At 37.0% G+C, this 25,595-nt stretch overlaps 2 protein-coding genes across 2 annotated transcripts in view; both read left to right on the forward strand.

Moving 5' to 3' along the window:
* Window positions 1-162: 162 nt before the first annotated feature.
* On the forward strand, window positions 163-8,274 carry LOC113051794 (mitochondrial dicarboxylate carrier-like). Its single transcript, XM_026215918.1, has 11 exons — window positions 163-573; window positions 2,996-3,115; window positions 3,731-3,845; window positions 4,443-4,491; window positions 4,582-4,623; window positions 4,701-4,744; window positions 4,827-4,897; window positions 4,980-5,072; window positions 5,588-5,665; window positions 5,750-5,806; window positions 5,893-8,274. Exons 1-11 carry the CDS (start codon window positions 484-486, stop codon window positions 5,992-5,994), a joined length of 861 nt encoding a protein of 286 aa, XP_026071703.1. The 5' UTR covers window positions 163-483; the 3' UTR covers window positions 5,995-8,274.
* A 9,446-nt stretch (window positions 8,275-17,720) lies between these two features.
* The window catches only part of LOC113053257 (glucagon receptor-like), a 32,873-nt gene continuing 24,998 nt past the window's right edge, over window positions 17,721-25,595 (forward strand). The window contains exon 1 of the mRNA XM_026218173.1: window positions 17,721-17,932. The gene's annotated coding sequence lies outside the window, so the exon portion shown is untranslated. The remainder of the gene's footprint in view (window positions 17,933-25,595) is intronic.

Consider the following 25,595-nt stretch of genomic DNA (forward strand, 5'->3'; position numbering starts at 1 on the left):
TGTATTGTCTAACTAAACGTGTTCACCCAGCAGCTCATATGTGTCAGTGAAGTGGCTCTGGAAGCTGCGCGAGAATGAGGAAGTGTTTGGTCTTAAAGTGGCAGAGCAGTAATTCAGCGCTCCCTGTCTGTTATTCCAGAGGTACTGTCTCTTTAAGAGTCCAGAGCTCGTTCTCAATGAACGCCGAGCAGTCGGATGCACGAGTTTCTCTTTTTGTGTGCACTGTGATGTGTGTGTGTCGATAAGAGGTGGATCCGACCGATGCAACGGGAGGCCGTACCAGATTCCGCGCGAGCAATTGGCTGCTCGTGAACTTTGTTTATCCGCGCACGCCACGCACTCAGAATGTCTCGCGAATCACCGGTAGATTAGCGAGATCATCCACACACGCAGTCCGCAGTGTGCAGTGCGCAGGTCAGGATAGAGCGCGTCGCGTGCAACCACACAGACCGTGAGAGAGAGAAATTAACGGCAACCGGAGAGATGACAGAGAAACGGATGTCGCGCTGGTACTTCGGTGGGATCGCGTCGTGCGGAGCAGCCTGCTGCACGCACCCGCTGGACCTGGTCAAGGTGAGACGCTCGCGTGGACGCGCATAGCACGCTCTCGAGGGCTGATGTTTGAGTGGCCTCCTCTTCATCTTCTCCTCCACTACCAGCACAGCTCGTGTGTTTGAGTTTGAGGAAGCTGAATCAAGGAAAGGTCCTCAATTGGACAATACATAAATCTGTTAAAGGACAGGCTGCTCTTTTATTGAAATATGATCTCATGATTAGTGAGAGAGCAATAATTCGTCCAGACCGATAATATTCACCCAATTTAACACTGTTAAAATAACAATGCTTTTAATTTCTCAATTTTCAAAACCTACTGACAAACTAATAATTATGCTAAACAAATAATAATAATTATAATAGGCTATTTTAAGAATATCAACATAATAATCCTTAAGATACAAGTCTCTTCCAAAATCAACTGACAGCCAAGTCAAAATGTGACGAATATTTTGTCATAACTTGAACGTGAACATTTTGATTACGTCATCCTCATATTACTGCACAGACAGGCTTGTGAAATCATTTTGAATATTGTTGGCCATTCAGCATAATATTAGCTACTGGATATAAGTGTGTCTGTTCCAGATTATGATTCATATTTTTAAGTGATAAATCAGATTATTGGTTTGTCTATTCCAAACAGCCTTGTTAAATTACAATGAGTATTATACATCCAGGAGTGAAATCATATGTTCGGCCATTTTAATATCTGCATATAAATCCTTGGAAAAAGTCTGTTCCAAAATCCACCACCTTGTCAGATATGTCTTTCAAATATTAGGAATTTTTATTTAATATTGTGTAAAATAAGTCTTAATTTAAAGCAATTTTATGAACTTCTAATTGTCCACATTTCATTATATATTTGCAGAATATGTTGCCTGACAGTCATTCTGCAATTCTCTCTCTCTCTCTCTCTCTCTCTCTCTCTCTCTCTCTATATATATATATATATATATATATATATATATATGTATGTATGTATGTATGTATATAGACAAGCCTGTAGTTGAATGCTAGCTTGTGGTCTGGTTTGGGACCGAGTTGAACAGCCTCATGTGATGTCTATCCTCTATAACTAAACCAATTGAATAAGTGTTATCACATTATTACTGTACAGAGGTCACTTTTTAAAGTCCTGAGAGCGCTCTGAAGGACACCACAGACCTGAACGTTCTCTAGTTCACAGAAACAAACACAGACGTGGTCTTCTAAGAGAGCGGGAACGGGTGATAGTGCTTCATGTGCGTCCTCTACAGGAGATCTTGTGACTGTCCTGAGTGTGGTGTGTTCATGTTCAAGGCCAGAGGGATTTCAGGAAATCAGTTCACTGTCATCAGGGTACATGTGTGTGTGTGTGTGTGTGTGTGTGTGTGTGTGTGTGCGAGAGCCGGCAGTCCAGATTCCTCACGAGTTACACGTGTGTGTGTGTGTGTCCAGTCGGCTCTGGTTTGGTGGACTTTGATTGTCTTGTGTCTCTGTTTGTCCTCCAGTGCCCCTCTGCTCTTAAGGGTGTAGTTGTACTTTGGTTTTCTCTCAAAAAGTCTCACAGAGACGAGTATCAGGTGGCCTGAATGAATGAGACACAGATGAATGAGTTCCTAAACAATCGGTTCTCTGATCGCTGAGAGACGCTCGTCCTCTTCACTTTCTCTGTGCTCTCGTGTTTCTCTGTGATGACAACAGGCTGAAGTATCTCAGGTTTGTCTGCTCTCCACGAAAACAAGAGCCACAGATAAGCGGCATAATACACACACTTCTGAAGAGCTGCTTGACGTGAAGGTCACCGGCTGGCCTTCAGAGATCTGTATTTAATGAGAGTCCAGACAGAGATACACACACAGCGCTGCTTATATATATTAAACTATTACAGTCTCTGTTCAGACGTCTCGCAGAGTGTGTGTGTGTGTGTGTGTGTGTGTGTGTGCACGCTGTTGTGTCAACGTTAAGCTTTTGTTACAAATTGTTGCATGTTGCAACAGGTATTTCATGCTCAAGGGAACATGGTATAATCAGGTTTTACACACACTTATTCATCAAGGCTGGCTTCTACTGATCAGAAGTGACGATAAAGACATTCATAATTTCATAATGCTACAGAAGTTTCCATAAAAGTATTCATCCATAAAAGTTTTCAACATTGATAATAATCAGAAATGTTTCTTGAGCAGTAAATCATCATGTTATTCTGATTTCTGAAGATCATGTGACAGCTGTGCATCACAGAAATAAATTACATTTGAACATATAATCAGATAGAAAACAGTTGTTTTGAATTGTAATAATATTAACTGCTTTAACTGCATGTTTTGATCAAGTAACTGTGTCTTGGTGAGCAGAAGAGAAACTCCCCCCGAACACAATGGTGTGGATGTTTTGTGCAGATGTCCTGGTATTGCTGGTGTGATGGTGGTGTTAATGATGCTGGTGTTGACAGGTGCACCTGCAGACGCAGCAGGAGGTGAAGATGAGGATGCTGGGCATGGCCATGCACGTGGTGAAGAACGACGGTGTGCTGGCGCTCTACAACGGCCTCAGCGCCTCGCTCTGCAGACAGGTCAGATCCATGAGATCCGCGTCAGACATGGTTTGAGGACGTGACTCGTGGAGAAGCACACACAAACCCCTGCACATGCTGAAAATACATCGTCATGCTTGAACTCAAAACAACAAAAGCTGTCAAACCGCACCGATGACGCAATCTGATCTGCAGAACTGATTAAATGAACACCTTCACCGTGACACTGCACAAATTTGACCAATACACTTATGTTTTGATTTGTTTGAGTATTTTACAAAAAGAGAGGAAACAGGTGGACATGTTCTCCAGAGAAAGTGTCAATGTTTTATGTAGCTAATGATATCAAAAAACAAATGCATTTCTAATGCAGCTGGTTACAATTAGATTGTGTTTAACATCTTGAAAGCTGTAATGCATGCAACAGAAATCTTTATTCAGCAAGTCTTCTTCATGAAAGTGTTGCATTGCACATATATCAGCTCATATACAGCAGCTCTTCAGATAAAGTCCACTCGAGCAATTAAGCAGATAAAGCGTGAGATTAAGATAGTGAGTGTTGAGTGGTTAATCATTGTTTAGGATCAGGTTTGAACACTGAAGATGATGAAATCCTGGTCTAATGCTAACCAGAGTGTGTGTGTGTCTCTGCAGATGTCCTATTCTCTCACCAGGTTTGCCATCTATGAGACGGTCAGAGACGTGATGGGCAGCGGTGCTCAGGGACCCATGCCCTTCTATCAGAAAGTGCTGCTGGGCGCCTTCGGAGGTAACACACACACACACACACACACAGAGGTTTATTATTTAACCTGCATTCAGTGTAGTGTTGTTTGCTTTTAGTTAAACTTCAAGTACTTGTGTTTTGTGTTCTCTCTTTATTCATATGTATGAAGACTTCTGCCATGGAATAAAAAAATAAAGTCAACTTTTTTTTCAGAAATTGCAAGAAATAACCTTCAATTCTTAAAAAAAAAAAGAAAAATAATTAATTTAATGTGTATATATATAAAAAAAATAAAAAAAAAATTGTGAGATGTAAATTCAGAATTGTTAGTTTGTTATATTTAATTCTTAGTTTATATCTTGCAGATATGACTTAATGTTTTTCTCAGAATTGCGAGTTTATATGCAAATAGTTTTTTTTAAATCTCAAAATTCTATTTTTTTTTTTTTTTTAAGAACTGCAAAAAAAAAAAATCTGAATTGTGAGGAAAAAGTTACTTTATTTCTTCAAAAGCTGTCTATGTAGTTTATAATAATTTGTTCATTTCAGTTCTAGTTTGTGTTGTGGTACCGGTTTTATTTGAGTTAACGATATTAACCCTAATGCATTGCTAAACACGTTTTGCGCTGTGCTCCACAGGCTTCACCGGCGGTTTCATCGGGACTCCTGCAGATCTGGTTAACGTTCGGTGTGTATTGTGGGGTTTGTGTGAGTGCTGTGTTTGTGTTTCGGTCTCGTCTGGCCCAGCGTGAGTGTTTGGTGTTGTTGATCTCCACAGGATGCAGAACGATATGAAGCTTCCTGCAGATCAGAGGAGAAAGTGAGTGAGTCTAGATCTAAAATCCCTCCGGACGCTCCTAACCTGAGTAATCTGAATCCCAACTGTGTCTCTCGCAGCTATAAACACGCGCTGGACGGACTCTTCAGGGTCTGGCGGGAAGGTGAAGACATTTCAGGGTCTCTCTCAGTCTTTATCTTCTGCAGATGTCTGAATGTGTCTCTCTGAACACCTGTTTCTATCAGAGGGCACCAGGAAGCTGTTCTCGGGAGCCACTATGGCGTCCAGCAGAGGAGCCCTGGTCACTGTCGGACAGGTGAGGAGCATTTTGGCTTTCAGATTTGATCAGGTTTGATTAAAGCCCTGAAGGTGTTCATGAGCGTGTCTCTCTGTGTCAGCTGGCGTGTTATGATCAGGCCAAGCAGCTGGTGTTGGGCACAGGACTCATGGGAGACAATATACTCACACACTTCCTGTCCAGCTTCATCGCTGTGAGTAACGAAGCCTCTGATTGGCCAATCAAAGAAAATTCTTCTTAACTGACCATTAATGGACAACTAGTTTTTACTTTCTTTATGAGTGATTATTTGTTCGCAATTATTTAATATTTACTTAAGTGTAGCTGTTTAGCATTTTAATAATATATAATAATATAAAATTTGTTGGCTTAATTTAAAATATAAATATATATATATATATATATATATATATATATATATATATATATATATATATATATATATATATATATTTATTTTAAATTAAGCCAACAAATTTTATTTTATATAACATTTGTAAAAAAAAAAAAAAATTGAATCATGTTATAACTTTATTTAAACTATTATAAAATATTATTATATTTATTTTATAGCTTAATTTTTTATTAATGTTTATATTTTGTCATCAAGCATATATAACAATGTATATATATAATATATGTAATATGTAATTATATTTTAATTTCATTAATAATGTTTAAATATATAAATATATATTCTCTGTTCAGGGAGGTTGTGCGACGTTCCTCTGCCAGCCGCTGGATGTAATTAAGACAAGATTGATGAACTCTAAAGGAGAATACAGAGTGAGTTTCATCTCTCTCTCTCTCTCTCTCTGATCACCATCTGCTCTTTATTGCTCATTTGTCAAATTCATGTTTGTATATCAGGGAGTGATCCACTGCCTGAGTGAAACCGCCAAACTGGGACCACTGGCCTTCTACAAGGTACCAGACTTGATTTATTTTGCGTCATCTTTTTCATAACTGGTCATTTCTTTGACCCAGTTTCCCTCCGTCCAATCACGCTACAGGGTTTAGTTCCCGCTGGGATCCGCTTGATTCCTCACACGGTCCTGACCTTCGTCTTCCTGGAGCAGCTGAAGAAATACTTCGGCATCCGGGTGGTCAGCTGAACTTTGACCTCTTGACCTTGTCCCTTTGGCCCCCTCTTGAAGCTGCACTCACTTCCACAATATTATTTCTGGAGAGTCTCTCACTACACTGTCTGAATGCCAAACCGGTCAGGAGAGGATCTCAATGACTAGGCCTTTCTCAATGTCAAGGGTACTTCCTCGGCAGGACTGGTCCTTCCAAGTCACTTCCTTCAGAGGCTAGGCGAGACTCCCCTTTAGCATTCGGAGAACACGTAAATGGAACAGGCTAGCAAGTGCACGTAATTGCATCATTACGTCAGTAAAAAGGTCCGTTTGAATAACGCTGTGAATGATATAATGGTATAATATTAACGTTTTATTACTTTGGACAACTTAACTAGTTATTTATAAAAGAAATGCCGGTGACGCAACCAAGCTAACAATTGTTAAATGACAGGTCCGGGTCAGTTAGCCATCAATAACGTAATTTCTATTTGTATAATTTACAATATCAATATGGTAGTAATTTTTACTGGCATTTAAACGTTAAACTTTACTTATATTTACTACAATTATAACAAATGTTTGGTAAACGTAAATAAAACTGTTAACGCTCAGACTCCGCTAATGTTCGACATTTGTAAATTTTTGAACAAGATAGCAAAGCTGCGCTCATAGGGTTGTGGGTGATTTTAAGAGTGCGAAGGCTACACATATGCATCCTTTCCTGTGTATGCGATATTTTTCGAACAAAGGACTCAGTCCTTGGATCCTTCCTTGACATTGAAAAACGCCTACTGTATGCTCCTCTCTTCAGGCTGAGCTGTAGATTATAGATCTCATCCATCTAGTTGAATTAATGATTCTGATTGTTGATTTTTAAGCTGTTTTTAAATCCTTGTTCTGCAACAAGACGTTTTAAAGGAATAGTTCACTCATAGGGCCCTATCATACACCTGGCACAATGTGACGCAATGGATTCCTGCTTGACTTGTAGATGATCTGCTCACGCACTTTAACTTCACGCTCGAGCAGATCGGTTTCTTTGATTGAGAAGCGTTCTGCTTTTCTGCCAACAAATTCTGCCATATAAATAGAGATCTGCCATGGCGCGAGTGTATCTTGCTCTTAAAGGGAATGGGAGATGACACTCTGATTTGTTTATTGAATGTTACGTCCATTACTTACTAAGAGAATAGGGACAACCCATTCCACAAACCGTTTGTCTGTTGACACACCTGCGCCGTTTTAGACCGTTAAATTGGGCCCATTATCTCATCATTTACTCCTGGACAATGCTTTTTATTGTTGTTTTCCTTTTCTTTTCCATTTATTAAATAGTTTTGTTAGGGTGAGTCAATTCTAACAGATTGTTTTTGCTGTGTGAACTATTTCTTTAAGACATAAGATGCGCACAAATAAGACGGTCCATATTGCTTTAAGGTTTTTAAATGGTTACGTTCAGTCTGTATGAATTGTGTTAAACTTTTAATGGAACAAATATCTTCAACTATTTTCTGGATTTGATTCACATCAGGGTTAGGGGGGACAGAATAAAACCAAGGTTTACTTTTATATCCAAAATGAGCTTCATAGAAAAAAAAAAAAAACATTAGACAACAGACTGATGTGAATCCATGTGTTTGCAATGTGAAAGATGAGTCAGAATCTTGTACTTGATGCTATACTTTAATTTTTCATGATATTTCTGCTGGAAAACTGCCTCATCTGTAACTGAAATAATGTTAGATCTTCTGTCATTTCTGCAAATACGCCTGTAGTTGTTTTAGTGTTGAGTTAATGGGGCATTTAGTGAATAAGGTGCATATCTTTGAATATCTTGAGTTATCCTGAGCTAAGCATATAACATTTATAACAAATTTAGTTTAAACTATATATATTAGATTATGTTGGTTAATTACCATATTGGTATATGCCTAAAAACGTGCTTGGTTGTTTTTAATTTAATTTAATTTAGTTTGACACTAAGAATGAAGTGGATCACTGGAGAAGCCTGTATGGGTGTCCAGCAGATGTGTGCATGCGTGGAGGGTTCGAGGGTTTGCAGATTTGGTTACGAACAAGTTTTTTATAATACAAATGTATTTGTAATTAAGGGTTATTAATTGTAATTTAGGGTTTTTGAAAATCAAATGCTTGAACTGAATAGAACTGAGCTGCTCTCTCTGCCTCGAGAAAAATGCAAATATGAAACCAAATGAGATATAAAACTGGTCTAAACTGCAGTTGTGCCTCCTCAGAACGACATTTTGTCTAAAATGAAAATATATGGAAATAAAAGTACTAACACAAGAAAAACAGCTTTTTTGTATATCTATATATTTTGTATTCAGCTCGTTCAAACATCGCTCAAACAAACATTCACTGATTAACTTGTCTTCAATGTATAAGCTACACAAAACTGTGTATATTGTTATTTAAGATTTGAAAGAGTGGAGCAGGAAACACTATTGCTGACAGCCGTGAAGATTCATGCAGATCATGCTGCTGACAAAGAGCAGGCGAGAGTACACCCGGAAACACAAGGAGCTCATGAAGAAGACCAGTCTGTTAGTCAGCACAAACAGTGTCTGTGCTGTTCTACAAGTAGTGTAGTATAGTATAGTGTTATTATAGAAGTAGTATACTACAGTATAGTGTAGTGTTGTTATAGTAGTATAGTGAAGTATAGTATAGTATAGTGTTGTTATAGAAGTAGTATAGTATAGTACAGTATAGTGAATTATAGTATAGTATAGTGTTATAGAAGTAGTATAGTACAGTATAGTGAAGTATAGTATAGTGTAGTGTTGTTATAGAAGTAGTATAGTATAGTACAGTATAGTATAGTGAAGTATAGTATAGTGTTGTTATAGAAGTGGAATTGCAAAGCTGATCTGTCTGATGTTTTCAGACGTCTACAGTGTAATGTGATGTTCATGTTGTGTCGTCTGTAGCTTGTGTTGGTGTGTGTGGTTAGCCTGTGTTTGTGGAGCTCTTCGGCCATCGTGCCCCTGATTTGAACAGCAAGATCCATCTGATAAATCAGACCTATTACTATCATTACATCTTAAGAATGAAATCACTTGTACTTTTTTTTAGATTATTAGTGTTAAAAAGTTTCTTTTTAGAATTTCACGCTTGGAGAGATTTGAAAACAGATGCATTTTATCACTTTGGCCAGATGAGGGAGCCACATTATCTAAAGCTTTAACCTGATCTTCTTATTTCTTGTTAAAAGTCTTGTAAGAACTCTTCACTTCCTGTCACCACTTGACCAGTCCTCTCCAGCTCTTCCAGCGGTCAGCAGCACATGAATAACCATCTTCTCTGCAAAACAGACTGCGTGTGTTTGACTAGTACATGTGCAAAGATGCACAGCGATGTTTAATCTGCAGATGCCCTCCTTATAGTGATATAATAGTAGATTAACTCCCCCATGTGTAAATAACCCATCCCAAAGAGAGAACAGTAGTCTGTTGATGCATCCTGAGCATTTTTATGTGCACCATGAGAACGTCAAAAACTGCTGCTGAGATTTGAAGGTCGATGTGAGAGCTCCAGAGAAGCAGACTTATTCTGGTTTTCACTCAAGATTTTAGTTCCCATAGTCAGGACTCTCTGGAGAACGAGAGAGGATGTGAACCGCTCGCAGGAACATGGATCTGACTTATGCATTATAAACTTATTGAGTTAAACATGATCAGACTTAATGACTTAATCATTATTTTTATATTGCATAAAGACAAGGCATAAAAAGTGAGCAAACATTGGGACTGCACTACTTCTGAAACAAGTAGTAACACTTTTTTAACACTCAACTTTAGATGAATGCCAAATGAATATATATATAAGTTCCATGAGACATGTTTAATGTTATTATATATTATTATTATTATACACAATTTTAAGAACGTTATTAAAGACCAGATCACTTTGTAACAACAATACTGGAACTTGGGTTAACAATATAACAGTAACTTTTACTTCCATTTCCTGTAAAACATGAGTTTGTAACAAATTCATCATCGTCTCTGGACAAATGTGTGTTACAGATAATATGCTTGCTCATAAGACGACTCGTACTCGGTAATATTATCAATTTACCTGCACAGACACGATCAGATGAGAACCAGATCTGATCTGGATAATGAGACTGGATAGTGCTCTTCTAGTATTTGCTGAATCCATGATGTTATTGAGCTGAAGATTACTACACTGATTGCTAATTGATTGATTACTAATTACTAAACTAAAATGAGCTGAATAACAGTTGTCTACTGTAGACTGGCAACTGAAATCAATTTATATAATAATTGATTCATTTTACAACATTAAAAATTATATTTGTAATGTTTTATTCAATAATACTTGAAAGCACACTACTTTTTCCGTGTGCATGAAACTATATTCGTTTATGGTTTCTCAAATAACAGTTTAATAATCATCTATTCTCAAAAGAACCATATGTTTTCTAATTGTGAAAAACATGTTAATAATGAGAAAATATATTTATTTTTTTTAAACTGCAAATAAACTTTTGTGGATTAAAAGATTCTATGGACGTTAATGGAACCAATGATGCCAATAAATAAATGCTTTAATTCTTTAAGGTTTCATGAACTGCCTTTATTATTATTATTATTATTATTATTATTATTATTATTATTATTATTATTATGTTCTGTTCTCCGAGTTTCACTTATAATGTGATCAAGATTTTTTAATCAAAACACATTAAATGTAGAACTAGGCTGTTTTCTGTCCTGTTCCAACCAAAGATCATAAGATCAGTGCATGAGCCCTTATATATATACAGTATTCAGTAAAGATCAGATTTGTACAGAGCTTAACAGTGCACATTGTTTTGAAGCAGCTTTGATATTAATTATGGTAATATTCAGAATATCGTAATATCTTTATGCCGTATAGTGGAATTTAGCAGATGAGATCTGGGTGATAATATAGAAACGATCAACCATCTGGTTTGAGATTGATTGCTGACAGTTCACTCTGATCATTCAGTTCTGTTCATGTTAATCTTGGAAACTTGTTTGACAAATCTGCTTCAGGGGTTTCTAAAGAAAAAAAAAAATCCTGATGAACAATCATCTAACATCAATCTGTCCAGGCCCTGAGGAAGCAGTACATCTCTCAGTTTTTTGCCATTTGATGTTGGTCTTGTGTGTTTTTTCTCCACACACAGTGTTTTTATCTAGACAGCGTGATTGTGAATCTGTTCTGTGAACATCTCGCCAGCTGTTCTTTTGTGAAGATCACACGTGCATGTTTCCTCTCCGATGTCCTCACATCAGCACTGTTCTTCTGTTTGACATATCCTACACGCCTCACAGATGTTAGCTTGTTCCAGGGGTTTCTGTAAGTCTTCTAAACATCACTGATTATTCGGCGTGGTTCATCTTCTTTTAGGACACACACTCCTACAGACAGAGGAGCTGCAGTGCTGAACTTGCTCTGTCTGCGATGCACACACTCTTCAGGTTAACTCAAGTCGATGTTTGAGGTACTGTATGGTTCACATCAGGGAATGCTTCTTGTGAATGCCAAAGAAATTGTCCTGCATCTTTTGTTCAACCCTGATCCTTGTTCTCCTCAAGGTCTTTTCTTTGGGAGCATCTCAAGGTGTTTTGCTGGAGGTTTTGTTAGGCTTTCTGTGATTCAGAATATAAAGCTGCTTTGGAACAATATTTATATTGAAGCATACTACACAAACACATTGAAATATATAAAGGTATACAATAAAATATTTTATTAAATTGGGCAGAATGGGCACACAGTTAAAATTGTTTAGCTTTTTTTTTTGTTTGTTTTTGTCAGCTTTTCTTGAAAATGGAAATATCCTCTACACTTAGTCAGTATATTACATCATGTTATATGCATTACTTTTAGTCAGTTTTACTAATAAAAAATCACCTAATTTTAATTCAATTCAATTTTAGTTGATTAAAATATATTTATATTATAAATGTACTTTTAAATGAATTATATTGTCTATAAATTTATCTCGTTCAGACAACGTGTGTTGCATGGTTATCTTAATATAATTGAGATTCTATTATAGTTTTTTATTAATATTTTGGATAATTTATACTTTTGTATTTTCCATTTTCATGTTAGTTGAATTTCTAGTAATTTGGTTGTTTTTCTTAGTTTGAGAAAATAACTGAATTTTTAGTTCAGTTATTTGATTACATCAAACATTTTCTTGTAAACTAGCTGATTTTTTTTTTTTTTTTCTGTTTGCAACGAGAATGTTTTTTTCTTTCTTCTTTTTTAAGTTTCCATTTCAGTTTTCGTTTACTGTAACAAACCTTGTGCACTGGTGTAACCATATTACACATTAGTTGTTGTTACCGAAATCCTTATTTGATCTTTTTTTTTTGATCAGTACTTTTCTTCATGAGATTAACATTAGTTGCCCTCCTTTATGACACACAGTCCCAGTTTGAAGGTTCAGGGAAGTGTTTATTTTCTAATATGAACAATGTTCATTGAGGTGATCACTCAAAGGGCACAGTCTTATGTTAATAATCCAGACTCTTGTTTTAAGAGATTAAGAGGCCACAGCTGCTCATTTCTTTATCCTATATGACCTTTGCAGGAAGGAGCCACAACTGTAAAGAACTGAACTTTGACAGTAAGAGATCTAGAAAGTGTCTTTGGAGACAATAGGAATGGGATAGGAGGCTGTTGGGGAGATATTCATGGAGTTGGATTTATTTCTCTAGATTTCTCACCACGTCTAAATGATTCCACTCATCTAGTAGACTAATATTCCTCCATAGAGTTAAGGTTGGATTAAGGTTTTAGTATGCCACAGTAACTGATGAATTAAGCAAGTATGGTCATGTTTAATCATGCTTTTTGTGTGTGTTTGTGTGTCCAAAATCTTTGGAGGATTGTTGTATTTTTTTCAGTAAAAGCGAGGAGCTGAGCAGCACACGCATTCATCGACTGGAGACACACATCACGATAAGAGTCAATGAAATGAGTGCTATAGAAACACAAGAACACTGTATGACCTTCTCAAATCTATTTATTCCTCATGCGTTTCAGTGTTCCAGGTGTCCGAAGGCACATGATCAATGCAAAAAGCCCATCAGAGCTAATGAAATCGAGTGAAAGAAGAAAGAATGTTCTGCTCCTCTGTCGCAGGCCACAGAAAATGGATTCAGACACGTCATTCAATTTTTCACTAATGAAGTTTCATTATCAGCCATTGAAGTCGGCCACTTATTTCATTACCTCAGTGAGAAGTGTGTGTGTGTGTGTGTGTGGCCTCAACTTAGATAGATGCGACCGGTTTCTCAGTGTTCAACAGAGATATCTTTTCCAAACATCGATACAGCCACAAAAACGTCTTAGTAATGGCTTTCTGTTCTCTTACGCATGACTCTAACGCCAGGCTCTAGACTTCTCCATCTTACGTGCTATTGATCAGATACATCTAAAACATCTCCAATGACCTGAATGAGCACTAGAACAGACTTTTGTAGCTGCTGCAGATTGAAATCGACATTATGTTCGGTGTAAAGATGCAATAAAAACAATAAAACAGATGCTTGCCGCAACTTTTAAACGGATAGTTCACCCAAAAATGACTTCATGTAGTTCCAAACTTGGTGTGACTTCATTTCTTCTGTGGAACACAAAAATATGACATTTAGAAGAGAAAGATTTTACTGTGTGCATACAGTGAATATCAGTGCTCCTCAAGATATCTTTGTTTGTGTTCCACAGTTTTATAAAGACGTGAAGGCAAGGAAATGATTCCAGTGTTTTCATTTTATGATAAACCATCACTTTGAGAGGTTGCAGGAAATATCAGATCATCCCAGCTCACAGCGAATGTTCTCAGAGGTTCTGGAAAGGTTCTCCACAACGTTTTCAAATGACAATTAATTAAATGTTCATTCAAAGTGTTATTTAACCATGTTCGCAAAATGTTAGGACACAAAAGTTACTTTTTACACAAATTCTATGTTTTATGGATATTAAAGTCTTTTACTTTTTGTAAACATCGTTTCTATTTTCAGAACTTTCACAAAACATTCAAAACTAATGCTCCCTAAATAGAATTCACACAACCCATAATAATAATAATAATAATAATAATGAACATTTCATAAACTGTACATTTCTGTAACTAAACATTAACAAATTGTTCTTAGGACATGTTTTTGCTAGCTCCAACTCGGAACAGAAATGAGCAGCTTAGACCGTTAAAAGCTTGCAGGAACTATCAAATCCAACTATAGACAGCAACCAGTAACAACTCTGACAATAAATGACCAGTTTAGAGCCTGGAGGAAAGATCAGATCATACCAAATTGTTGGTGGTCATGGTTTGTTGCTGGTCCAAAATGGTCTACCAACTCCAACCTGGACCATAAAAGACCTTCAAGATCCTTCAGGAAATATATCATAGCTGTTAAGTTGTCAGCCTGGTATTTTGTTGGTCAAAAGTGGTCTTCCATATCTAACTAGATATCAGGTCCAACTAGGACCATAAAAAATTACCAGCTTAGATATCTAAGAGCCTACAGGACATATTAAATAATATGGTCACCAGACTAGTTTATTGTTGGTCAAAGGAGGTTGTCCAACTTGTAATTCGGAGCATAATAATCAGCATTGACCTTGTGAATGTGAAGGAAAATATAATATCTTACCCCTTCAAGGTCAAGTTGGTTTGTAGCTGGTCCAAAGTAGTTCTAACCAGCTCCATCTTGGACCATAAACGACCAGTTTCGACCTTATAAATGTGTGAGACTGACTCCTGTATAGCCTGCTGCTCGTAGAGATGTGTATGTTCTCCAGCGTGTCTTTTTGATGATTAAAGATGTTAACCTGATTCGACAGAGACATTAACGAAAGTGAGCTGTAATGAGAGAGCGATATCATGTGTAATGGATGTGATATTGTGCACATTACATTACATTATGTGTGATCGGACACCAAGTCTTCTGCGAGCTGTTAGAAACGCTCTCCCGCTGCATGTGTATGATGGTAAATCTCCACAGAAACAACCCATCGAAACACACCGGAGGACTGGATCGTGCTCTTGTTCGGCGTAGGAGGCTGGTAAGTCACCTTCACAAGCACCTGGCGAGGTCTGAGTGCTGGAGAGCCAGAATCAAGGTCTATGAAGCATATTGATGTGGTGTTTTTTGTTCAGGGTGGCCGTGATGATTCATACGTGCATTTATTCTCCAAAAACATCCTGAGTTTGTCATATTTAATCTTTCTTATTTTCAAATCGCTGTTTATGTGCTAAAAATGTTCTGTTTGTGAAACTTGAGCGTGCTGATGAGGTTTGTGGCCCACACAAACACATAAAGACATGTTTCCATTAAAGTGTGGGATATTAAACTACAACAACACAATCAACTGACAACACTCGAGCAGTGTCCGTGTTTCCTGAGAGGTGTCGAGCTCCAGAAAACTCTCCCTCGTGTTAAGTGCTTTAATTGCAGGGTCTGTGAACTGCTGTGTAATTATAGCATATAAAAACATCTTAGTCCTGAATCAGTTTTATTATCACAGATTATCTCATAATATTCTGTTACATAATTAATCTCTTAAAGGGGTCGTGACAGTCATATCTATCTTTACATCCTCCCATGATCTGGGGTTCACTTACTTTTGTGCATAGTCTTTCAATACATGGAGTTACAGCCCTGAATGGCAATTTGTGTGTGTGTGTGTGTGTAAGTTTTTCTATGTAAAAACCTTAACACTTAGTCCTATAAGTGTGGTTTTCTCTGGTACATTTATTTATATGCTAATTTCAGTAGGTTTCTGTCATCCAAAAATCAAGAGTTTCAGAAATAGCCATTTTCAGCTAAGTTTCAGTAAATTATGTTGTAAGTTGTGAAAGTGCCTGTACATTTTCCTTTTATTTCAAAAGCTGAAGCATAATTTGATCTCATATATGAGCATTACATTTAGTGCTTTTAAGAGCTGCTTGAGGAAATGCACTGTTAGCTGTCTTCACACACGCACACACAAAATCCTGCTACACACTTTCTTCTGAAAAAGTGAAAGTGGATGGTGTTTTTTAAATGTAGTGCTCCAAAAACATGCTTTATTATAATATATCATATTTTCCTTTTCAGAGCTTGGCTAAATCACCATTCATTCACTCCGCTTGTACAAAAAAACACTAGCTTGGATGATTTTATCCTCACATCCGTCTTCAGTGAAGCACAAAATGAGAAGATCACACTGGCTCGGCGTGACATGAGGGTCAGTAAATGATGGCAGCATTTGTATTTCAGGCTGAACTGGTCTTTTAAGCGTCTGGGCTGCTGCACCGAGGTCACTGGCGATCTCCAGTCGTAATTAAGATCATACTCCCGCTCCATCAGCATTGTGCCCTTGAGGAAGAGCCTTGACCCTTGACCCCAGCAATTAGTCCTTCAAAACCCTTCAGCTGTGTGATGGAGGTCAGGTTACTGAAATAAAGCAGTTAGAGATTCACTGGTGCTTAAAAATGGAAATATTCGATAAAGAAATACAGTAATATTGTGTAACATCATGATCAAATTAAAGAATCTGTTTTCTCTGTGAATATCAGTTAAAAAGTAATTTATTTCTGTGATGTGCAGCTGTATTTTCAGCATCATTCCTCCAGTCTTCAGTGTCACATGATCTTCAGAAATCAATCTATGATGATTTACAGCTCATGAAACAATTCTCATTACTAGCAGTGTATAATACAGTTATGCTGCTTAATATTTTTGTAAAACTGTGATCATTTTTAATTTTCAGGATTCTTTGATGAATAGAAAGTTCAGTAGACCAGCATTTACTTGAAATGGAAATGAAACGGTTGATTTAATGAAGACAAACAGGTCAGTGAAATGACAAGCTACATAACGAGGCGTTGTATCGCTTATTCCATAAGTAAATCTGCGGTGATGTCTGACTCGTGTGTTTCTCTGTGAGAGCGGCTGCTGACAGTGATGTTTGCTAATTCAGCAGAAACTCCCGGATGGCGAGCTGAATTCTCTTTTATTTGGTGTGTATAGCGTGTGTTTATGAAGCCGGACCTCCTCTGTTGTGTGACTGGAGTCGCTCTGATCTGAGGGTTCGGCTGAGATCTATATGATGAGCCTGAGATACCTGTGTGCTTGAATTCAGATCACATCCGAATGCATCACTGCACACAATCATAGTCTCAGGCTGAGTTTTACCAAATTGATTGCTATGCATACTGGATATGCAGTATACAGCAAACAGATGTGTCATGCATGCCCTGAGAAAATTATTTGTGCAGAGATAGGGCTGAACAAATATCTAACTGTATTGTTTCATATATTATCAGAAAAAAAAAAAAATACAGTTAGATATTTGTTCAGCTCTACCTCTGCAGAAATTATTTTCTCAGGTCATGCATGAAACATTGTTTTTTTTTATATATATAATAGCCTATATAATGTCATATTTTTCTCTATTATTAATTTCGAGGTGAAACCTCGAAGTCAAGAAAGTAAGAGAGCAAATATTGGACTCCCAACAGAAACTGAAAATGATTTCTTGTAAAAATGATTTGTAAAAACTACTTATTCGTAAGTAATCGAAGAATTTGTGTGTCGTTGTGTTTTTACTCATTAGTTCGGAGCGGTCAGTGCTCGTGATGTTCCCGTCCGCTGAGTGAAGTCTTAATCACATCTGAACCGATATCGATCTGCGCCTGTAAACATGCGCCCGCGGTGACGTCACGCCGGACTCCCGGTAACGGAGCTGATGCTGCACGCGCTCTTCACTCACTCGTCGGCGCACGAAGGACTAAACACTGTTCCTGCTCTCGGGTCGGTCTGCGCTGGATTACGAACTCCCGGTTCACTGAAGAAGAAGAAGAAGAAGAAGAAGAAGAAGAAGAAGAAGAAGAAGAAGAAGAAGAAGAAGATGAGCGGGCTGACAGATGAAATTCACGCTGAACGCCCCTCGGGTGAGTGATGGGGTTCATTCACACCCCTCGGGCAACCAGGAGTGCGTTTATTGATCAAAGTGGTCAGTTGAGTCGACTTTAATTATCCTATTATTATTATTATTATTATTATTATTATTATTATTATTATTATAGATTGCAATGTTTGTATTATTATTTGTAATAATTATCATTATTATATAATTATTGAAAAGTGGTTGGAGGGTCCTATTTAACGCTTCTGTACTGAAACATGTCCAGCTCCTGTTGTGGCCCAAAATTAAAGACCAAAAAGTTTGACACTTAAAGAAAATGCTTAATTGTCGTGAAACTAGTGTAAGACTTGCTTTGATTTTGGGAAGTGAAGAATGACTCGGACGTGCTCTTGAAGTTTCTGGAAATCCGCTCAATTTTCAACAAATGCCATCATTTGGAAGAGCATGATGTTAAAGTCTCAGCTGAGCTCTCTGTGGACATGCATCTTCTCTCCGTCTCATGATGTTCAGTGATGAAGCGTACAGTGATGGACAGTTTCAGTAAGACTGTGCGGTACAGGATCTCTTCTTCATACCGGACGGTAATGTGCACTTATCTGGTTATTAAAGGAGATGATGGCTCAAGTGTTCATCTTAAGAAGAAGTCATTCTCCTGAGTGTGCTCTGCTTTGAGAGGCTGCACACGTCGCTTCTCTGTGTGTGTGTGTGTGTGTGTGTGTGTGAGGGACACTGTAGTAAAGCAAACCTATCCATAATGAGAAACAGGCACCCAGAGCTTTAAGCAAACAGTGGAGTGTTAGTTTGAATGTGATAGAGTGAAAACATGATGACTGGAGCTCAGATGTGCTGTTATTATAATCTCCTGGGATTGTTACAGCAGCGGTCCTGCATTAGCCGATTATTTGCTCTGGGTTTGGTCATGTTAGACTTGTGTTTGTCCCAGAATAAACCAGACAGCCCTCCAGTCCAGTGAAACCACACCTCACTTACACACACACACACACACACACACACACACACACACACACACACACACACACACACACACACACACACACACACACACACACACACACACACACACACAAGCTCAGCGTGAGAAACAGTGTTCTCCTCTGCTGGAGATCTGAAGTTTTATAAAGATGTAGGCCTAATGGTGTATTCATTTATTTGAAAAGATGTTAGTTTGTGTCATGTAATAATTAAAATTAGACTGCTTCAAGGGAAATTATTAACTGAAACTAAAACTATTAAAATGTAATAATTATTAGGGAATTTAAATAAAGTGTAAATACTATAAATATTACATGTACAATTTAAACTTAGAAAAATGAGATTGCAAACTTTTCAAATAAATATGTTAAAGCTGAAATACTAAAACTGTAACTGAAATAAAAAAAAAGACTACAAAATGACACCAGTACAAAATAACCACAATATAAAATATATAACATTTATTTAAAACAAATCTAGAAAAAATTTACTAAGTATATAATAAGTATAAATAATGCTAAAAAGCACTGATGTAAAGAAATAATGAGTGTAGAATGACATGAAGATGAGTAAATGATGGCAGAATTGTAATTTTCTCTAGTTCACCTTTATAAAAAATTCACTTTAGCTTATTTAATTTAGTCTGTTGATGGAAAAATAGAAACAACCATTACTGAATAAATTACTTCCCACCCACTTGTGTGGTGTGTGTGTGTGTGTGTTATCGGTAATGCGAGACAAAAGCATCTCTGATTTCTCGGTTGCTGAAGCAGTTGTGTGTGTGAGTGTAAAGCTCATTTGACTATGTGCATGCAGTGAGGAAGCTCTCTGTGTGTTTCTTCTGTCTGCTGTATTTCCTGCGCTCTGTGTTTGAGTGTTGTGGTCAGGGGATCATTCTCACGGCTGTCTCTGACATCAAACGTGTCACATGTGTGATTAGAAACACAACTCTGTTAACATGTGTGGGCCAAACAAACATTGTCACTCCTCCTCTTGGCTGCTGGTTCATGTATAGTGATGTATATTAATGACGCTGGATGGTGAATAGCTCTCGGTGCGATTCATCACACAGAGCACCGAGCACAAGCTCTCAGACATGAGCATGTCAGTTCAGTTTGAGCGATACTGTGGGAATCTTCTCCTGAATACAGTCTGTTTCTCACGTAAAGCTACTATGTGGCGTTTATGAGTCCTTTGTGATGCTTTAACGAGGAGCTTTTTTGGAGCATGCTGATTTCATGCTACTTTAAGTGAATTGAAACTAGAAGCTCAGAAACTCTTTAGGATATCTCACAGAAAGTGAAAGATTGAGTGGAATATTGTTGTATATTTGGGTGAACTGTACCTTTAACACGTTCAAACACTTTTGATTCTTCACAGTGACTCAGTTCTTCTGATTCTGTTCCAATTGATTCAGTTCATTCAGAAACTTTTGAGTCTTTTTTTTTTAGCCCAAAATAACATCCAGTACTTACTCAATGTTGTTTTGTGTCCCGAAGTCTTTCCAGCAGCTTGTAAATAATGTTATTTGTGGTGTGTGTTCATTCAGTAGCTCCGTACACACTCTCTATAAGCTCATCTAACTGATTATGTCAGTGTACAGTCCATCTTTACGAAGACGTGATGTTTTAAGCACCCATAATGACATCTGCCCTGCTACTTCAGTACAATCTCATCACCTCATACTGAATTTATTAAAGGAGTGTGTTCGAAACCCACTCAGACTGCACATGGTGCTAATCGCTCATTTGACTCATTTAGGACTGATTAATCTATGCTAATGAGCCTTTTTCAGATTTCATCGCCGAGGGCAGAGAGAATCATTTGTACTTCGTTACATTAGTTATTTATAATGTATAATATCATATTAATGCGTTTGATTCTGCTTTTTGTACTTATTTATTCACATGCATGAATGACGTCCTCTCTTATAACTGTTCTTTACTTTGTTTCTAATTTGAAGTAAGGACAATAATATCTTTGATGTTGTGTGAATATTAATGAAGCTCTAGGTAATGAAAGACCAGGGATGTGGGCAGCAGAGAATGGCTGGTGGCTGTTGTTATTAGTGGTGTCTGATAAAGCGTCGCAGGCGTTAGCTCTTGTGCAGCTTCTAGTCCTGTACCAGTCGTGCAGTTTTACAGCCTGAAGTTGTGCTTTAGGTGATCAGACCATTTTCACCTGGCAAACCAAAAAACAGATGAAATATATGAGTTACATAGAGACCAGAAAATCACAGAGATGAAGATGCAGGACTAGAAAACATCTAGAGCACCTTGGCAACCGCATAGCAATGCCCTTGCAACAGCATCATGATGGGATGTTTTGCATGGTTGACCACCAATCACATTTTTTTTTAAGAATATCTAGTTCAGAAAAGTATAATCTTTCATATTCTCTCTCTCCCTGTGTGTGTGTGTGTGTGTGTTTGGGTGGATTGGTATCACACATCATAAAGTCCAGAAGACACATATCAGCACTTTTGAAGTACTCATAATATGATGTATTTCCACGAGATAGGCTTTACAAAACAGTCAGATGCTGACAAAAAAAATAAAAAATAAAAATTTAAATGTAACATTTTAAACTTTATTTTTAATAAAATATGCATAAATGTATTATTTGTTCATAATTATTATGTTATATTTTATTTAATATATTTGTTGTTCTACTATTAAATTAATTATTTTTTTATAAAAAAAAAAATCAATCTTTGTTTTTTTATTATGTAGTTTACATAATTAAAAAATAATATTTTGTTTTCATTTTATTTGAAACTATATAATTTTTCATGTTTTAGTAATATTTATTATATTATTTATTTTTGTTCTTTTTTATAAAATATTGTTGATTTTTATATTTTGTAGCTTATATAGTTAAGTAACAAAAACTTTTTTATTAAAATGTATAATATTATAAATGTTAATAATATTAAAGTTGTGTATTAATATTTACTGCATTATAGTTTATTTTATTTAAAATATTTATTTTATTTTTTTGTAAAAAAAAAAAAATAATAATAATTTAATAGTAGTTTTGAGGATTGACTGTGCGATGTGATCATCTCTGTTTTCTTGGTTGTAAGGCAGCATTACAGGGTTACTCCACCCCAAAATTAACATTTGGTCAATAATCACTTACCCCCATGCCGATCGAAACCCATAGAAGCTTTGTTTAGGATGTTTTGGATGAAAACTTGGAGGCTTCACTAAACATAAAAGTAAAATATGGCAGATGGAGTATTCTGGCGATGCTTTTCATACTTTCCTGGACCTTGACACTGTTATTTATTTGGCAGTCTATGGGACAGTCACAAGCCTCCTGGTTTTCATCCAAAATATCTTAAGTTACCTAGGAAGTGGCTAACTCATTACTGGAAAGCTGCAATATACTGTATAAATGTGGTTAAAAATGTAGTTAAAACGTAGTAGCGCCATTGCGCTCAAACTCTGAATGACACATGCAGTAATGGCAGAAATCAGCCTGAAGCTGTCGTGCTTGTTTGAAGACACACACATCGGAGCGCTGCGTTCACTAAATCAAGATTTTGGAGATGTTTATTTCCTCCAGCGACCCTGGATTGATTTTTGACAGTGATTATCTAATGTTTCTGGCACAGCTGGTCTCTGCTGCGGATCCTCGTTCGAGTTCATCACAAGGACTCTGATCACATTCATGAAGCTACGTTTAGTGCTTAGATTCACCATCCTTTAAATTTAGTTTAACGCTCACTGGACTCCCACTGGCTTTAACTTTAACACTCAATGTCTAAATGGGAATTTAAAACCTGCTTTCCTTTTGTGTCTCTCGAATGTCACATGCTTTTTGGAGCTTGAAAGTGTAAATCAGAAGCTCGAGATCCTTTAATGCCTCAGGTTTCTGACACTGACATTCATCGATCCACCAGTTCCTGCAAAAAACCTTCGCAGTGTCTGACAGAATTACTCTTTGAACAGCAGTACAACTACCCCGAGTCTCACGGTGCTGTAACCTTCATCTAGTGCTTCTCCCGTTCTCTCTCAGTGTTTGAGAATGAGTGACAGATTAATGATAGATGTGGCATTTAGATTTGCAGATTCAGACCTGTTTGAGCCTGGGGTTTCTCCTGCTCTTTGTTTCCAACACCGACGCTCATCGATCCGTCACTTCTTGCCAGAAACATCTGCAGAACCTGACAGAATTACCTCAAACTATCAGTCTCTCTCTGTCTGCCTGTGACGCTCTGATTAAAGAGCTGTGCGCTGGACGGTGAACGCTCTGACCTTCATCTAACACAACAACACAAACACTCATGCTCATGGAGTTCACTAACCTTACAAGCCTGTTTTCACACATACTCCGTCTGCAGTGCAGTGCGTGAGCCCCTTTTCTAATGCACCACCTAGCTTGATAAACCCCTTCTCAAAGACTTACTGTTTGTCAGTTTTGTTTGGGTAACACACATATTCTGAATGCCGTCGGCAAAATTCGAATGAGCCATTTTAATCTAGATTAATGTAGATTAATTTCAGGATCACAGTGAGATTAATCTAGATATAAAAATGTGTATCTATGCCCACCACTAATATTTATATATATATATATATATATATATATATATATATATATATATATATGCCACTTTATGCTAATCATTTGATAGAAGACAGCAAGATAAATTTCAAAGTTCAACATCATTTGTTCTTGACATTTTTCTTCAAAAGAAAGAAGTGATCTGCTGAATGCAGCGGATAGCAAGGAACTGCAATGAAATCCCTGTATCTCTAGAAATAAACCGTATATGAAGATACCAAAAGAAAAGTTTGTTTAGGCCCAAAATTTAATATGTCTTGAGTTGCAGGCATGCAAATTTTGGAGAAAAAATTTAAACTTTTTTTTTATAAATAAATAAATATATATATATATATATATATATATATATATATATCTATATATATATATATATATATATATATATATATATATATATATATATATATATATATATATATATATATAAATGCTGACCATTTGCATGTAATGCAATAAAGATAGCTAAAGTCAACAGTTTGACTAATAAATCTCTATCTCTTATTATGAATATGTTGGATTCAAGCAGAGCGTGACAGATATCCGTCTGAGTTTTCTTCGCTGTCCTTTATCGTTTTCTTTCATACCCCATCCCTCAGTCCCTGTGGATTTCTCCAAGTATGGCATTATGGGTAGGATTTCTGGAAGACTGAGAGGAAAGAGTCTCGCTGTTGATTTCATCTTAAAATACTTAGAGTCGAGCATAAGAGCAATTTTCCCATGGTTAAAGAGCCAGTAAGATGAAAATTCTAAGCTTCCTATCACTGTTTATAAGTCCTGTACATTAGGTTTAAATCCATCCAAGGTTAAAAAACATTGTCATTTTGTCAAAATATCATTTTAAAATTACCTCAATTCTCAGAGATCCCCAAACGGTTCGCGCGAAGCTGTTCAAAAGATTCAGTTTCCTTAAACCCCACCTTTCTGTTGCATACTGTGTTCTGATTGGTCAACTGACATAGTTTTGATTGGTTGTTCCACACACAACTTCACGGTAAACAATGCGTTAGCATCTGTTTAGGGTGAATTATGTCTTATTCCTCTCATCGCGAGGCAAACAGTAAAATAAAAAACTTGAACAGTCTCGCTGCTTTTTCTTCTGTGTGTGTGTGTATTCAAGCCGCGTGCTTCAGTTTGAATCTGAATAGCGCGTTCAGGGCGAGACATGAAAAACAGACATCTTGTTGTTTTCATATGGATTACTTTATCACAGAATATCTGTTTTCGGCAGCACTTGTTTAGTTTTAAAGTAGACATGTCAAGATTTATATAGATATCTCTCTCATGTCTCTTCGTTGAGTATTCACGGAGTTACACTTCATTTTAATGACGTGTTTGTACATGACAATCAGCGCAGACAGGCTGCAGACAGCACACATACTGATAAGACGCTCGGGAGAAAACAAACACATAACTTCATAATCATACTTCGCCTTGTGATTCGGAGATGCTCTAAATAAAGTTTGTAATGAACCCTCTTTTATGGCCAATCGCTTTGAAAATCCCGCCTTGAACTCACAGAGATTAGAAAAGCAGTCATCAGTGAAATGTTGTGAACACAACAACGATTTGTTGTACTGCTCTGGTATTGTGGTGAAAATGAATTTTAGCCATTGGTTCTTCTGATCTTCATTCTTTGGCAGTGAAAATAAAACAAACTTGCCTTTACAATTAAAAACACACTGTCTCCTCGACATTATGCTCTCACACCAACCAGAGCGTCTGTGTGTGACTGTGTGTGTGTGTGTGGGGGGGGGGGGAGATTATTATGCAAAGTGTTCCTAGTGATGTACATAGAGATGGGCAATAGATTTGAAATCTATAACGACTCGTTTCAGCGATTCAGAGTCAACTCCTTACTTTAGAAGCCAGTAACTTTATAAATCGTGTACTATTTGGTTTAATTACTTTGCACATTGTTTACACTGATGGACAGCTACATCATACACTGTAATACAGGTAATTTTTGATTTCCCATCTGTGTGGCTCTTTAAGAAAGTAAAAGACACCATGATAAAACACAAGAGGCTTATTGCTTCAGTGAAGGAGATACATGAAACTGCATATATTTTTATATGCTCTAACATGACTATGATTCCGATCATGTAGACTGAATCACACTAATT

This window comes from Carassius auratus, chromosome 1, assembly GCF_003368295.1.
Source record: "Carassius auratus strain Wakin chromosome 1, ASM336829v1, whole genome shotgun sequence".
NCBI classification, from domain to species: domain Eukaryota; kingdom Metazoa; phylum Chordata; class Actinopteri; order Cypriniformes; family Cyprinidae; genus Carassius; species Carassius auratus.

What these genes read in the sequence shown, in the direction of transcription:
- LOC113051794 (XM_026215918.1), top strand. Translation starts at nt 484, where the DNA reads ATGACAGAGAAACGGATGTCGCGCTGGTACTTCGGTGGGATCGCGTCG. An exon ending in CTTCAGGGTCTGGCGGGAAG is followed by an intron (nt 4,745 to 4,826) that starts GTGAAGACATTT and finishes TGTTTCTATCAG; the next exon opens with AGGGCACCAGGAAGCTGTTC. An exon ending in CCCTGGTCACTGTCGGACAG is followed by an intron (nt 4,898 to 4,979) that starts GTGAGGAGCATT and finishes TCTCTGTGTCAG; the next exon opens with CTGGCGTGTTATGATCAGGC.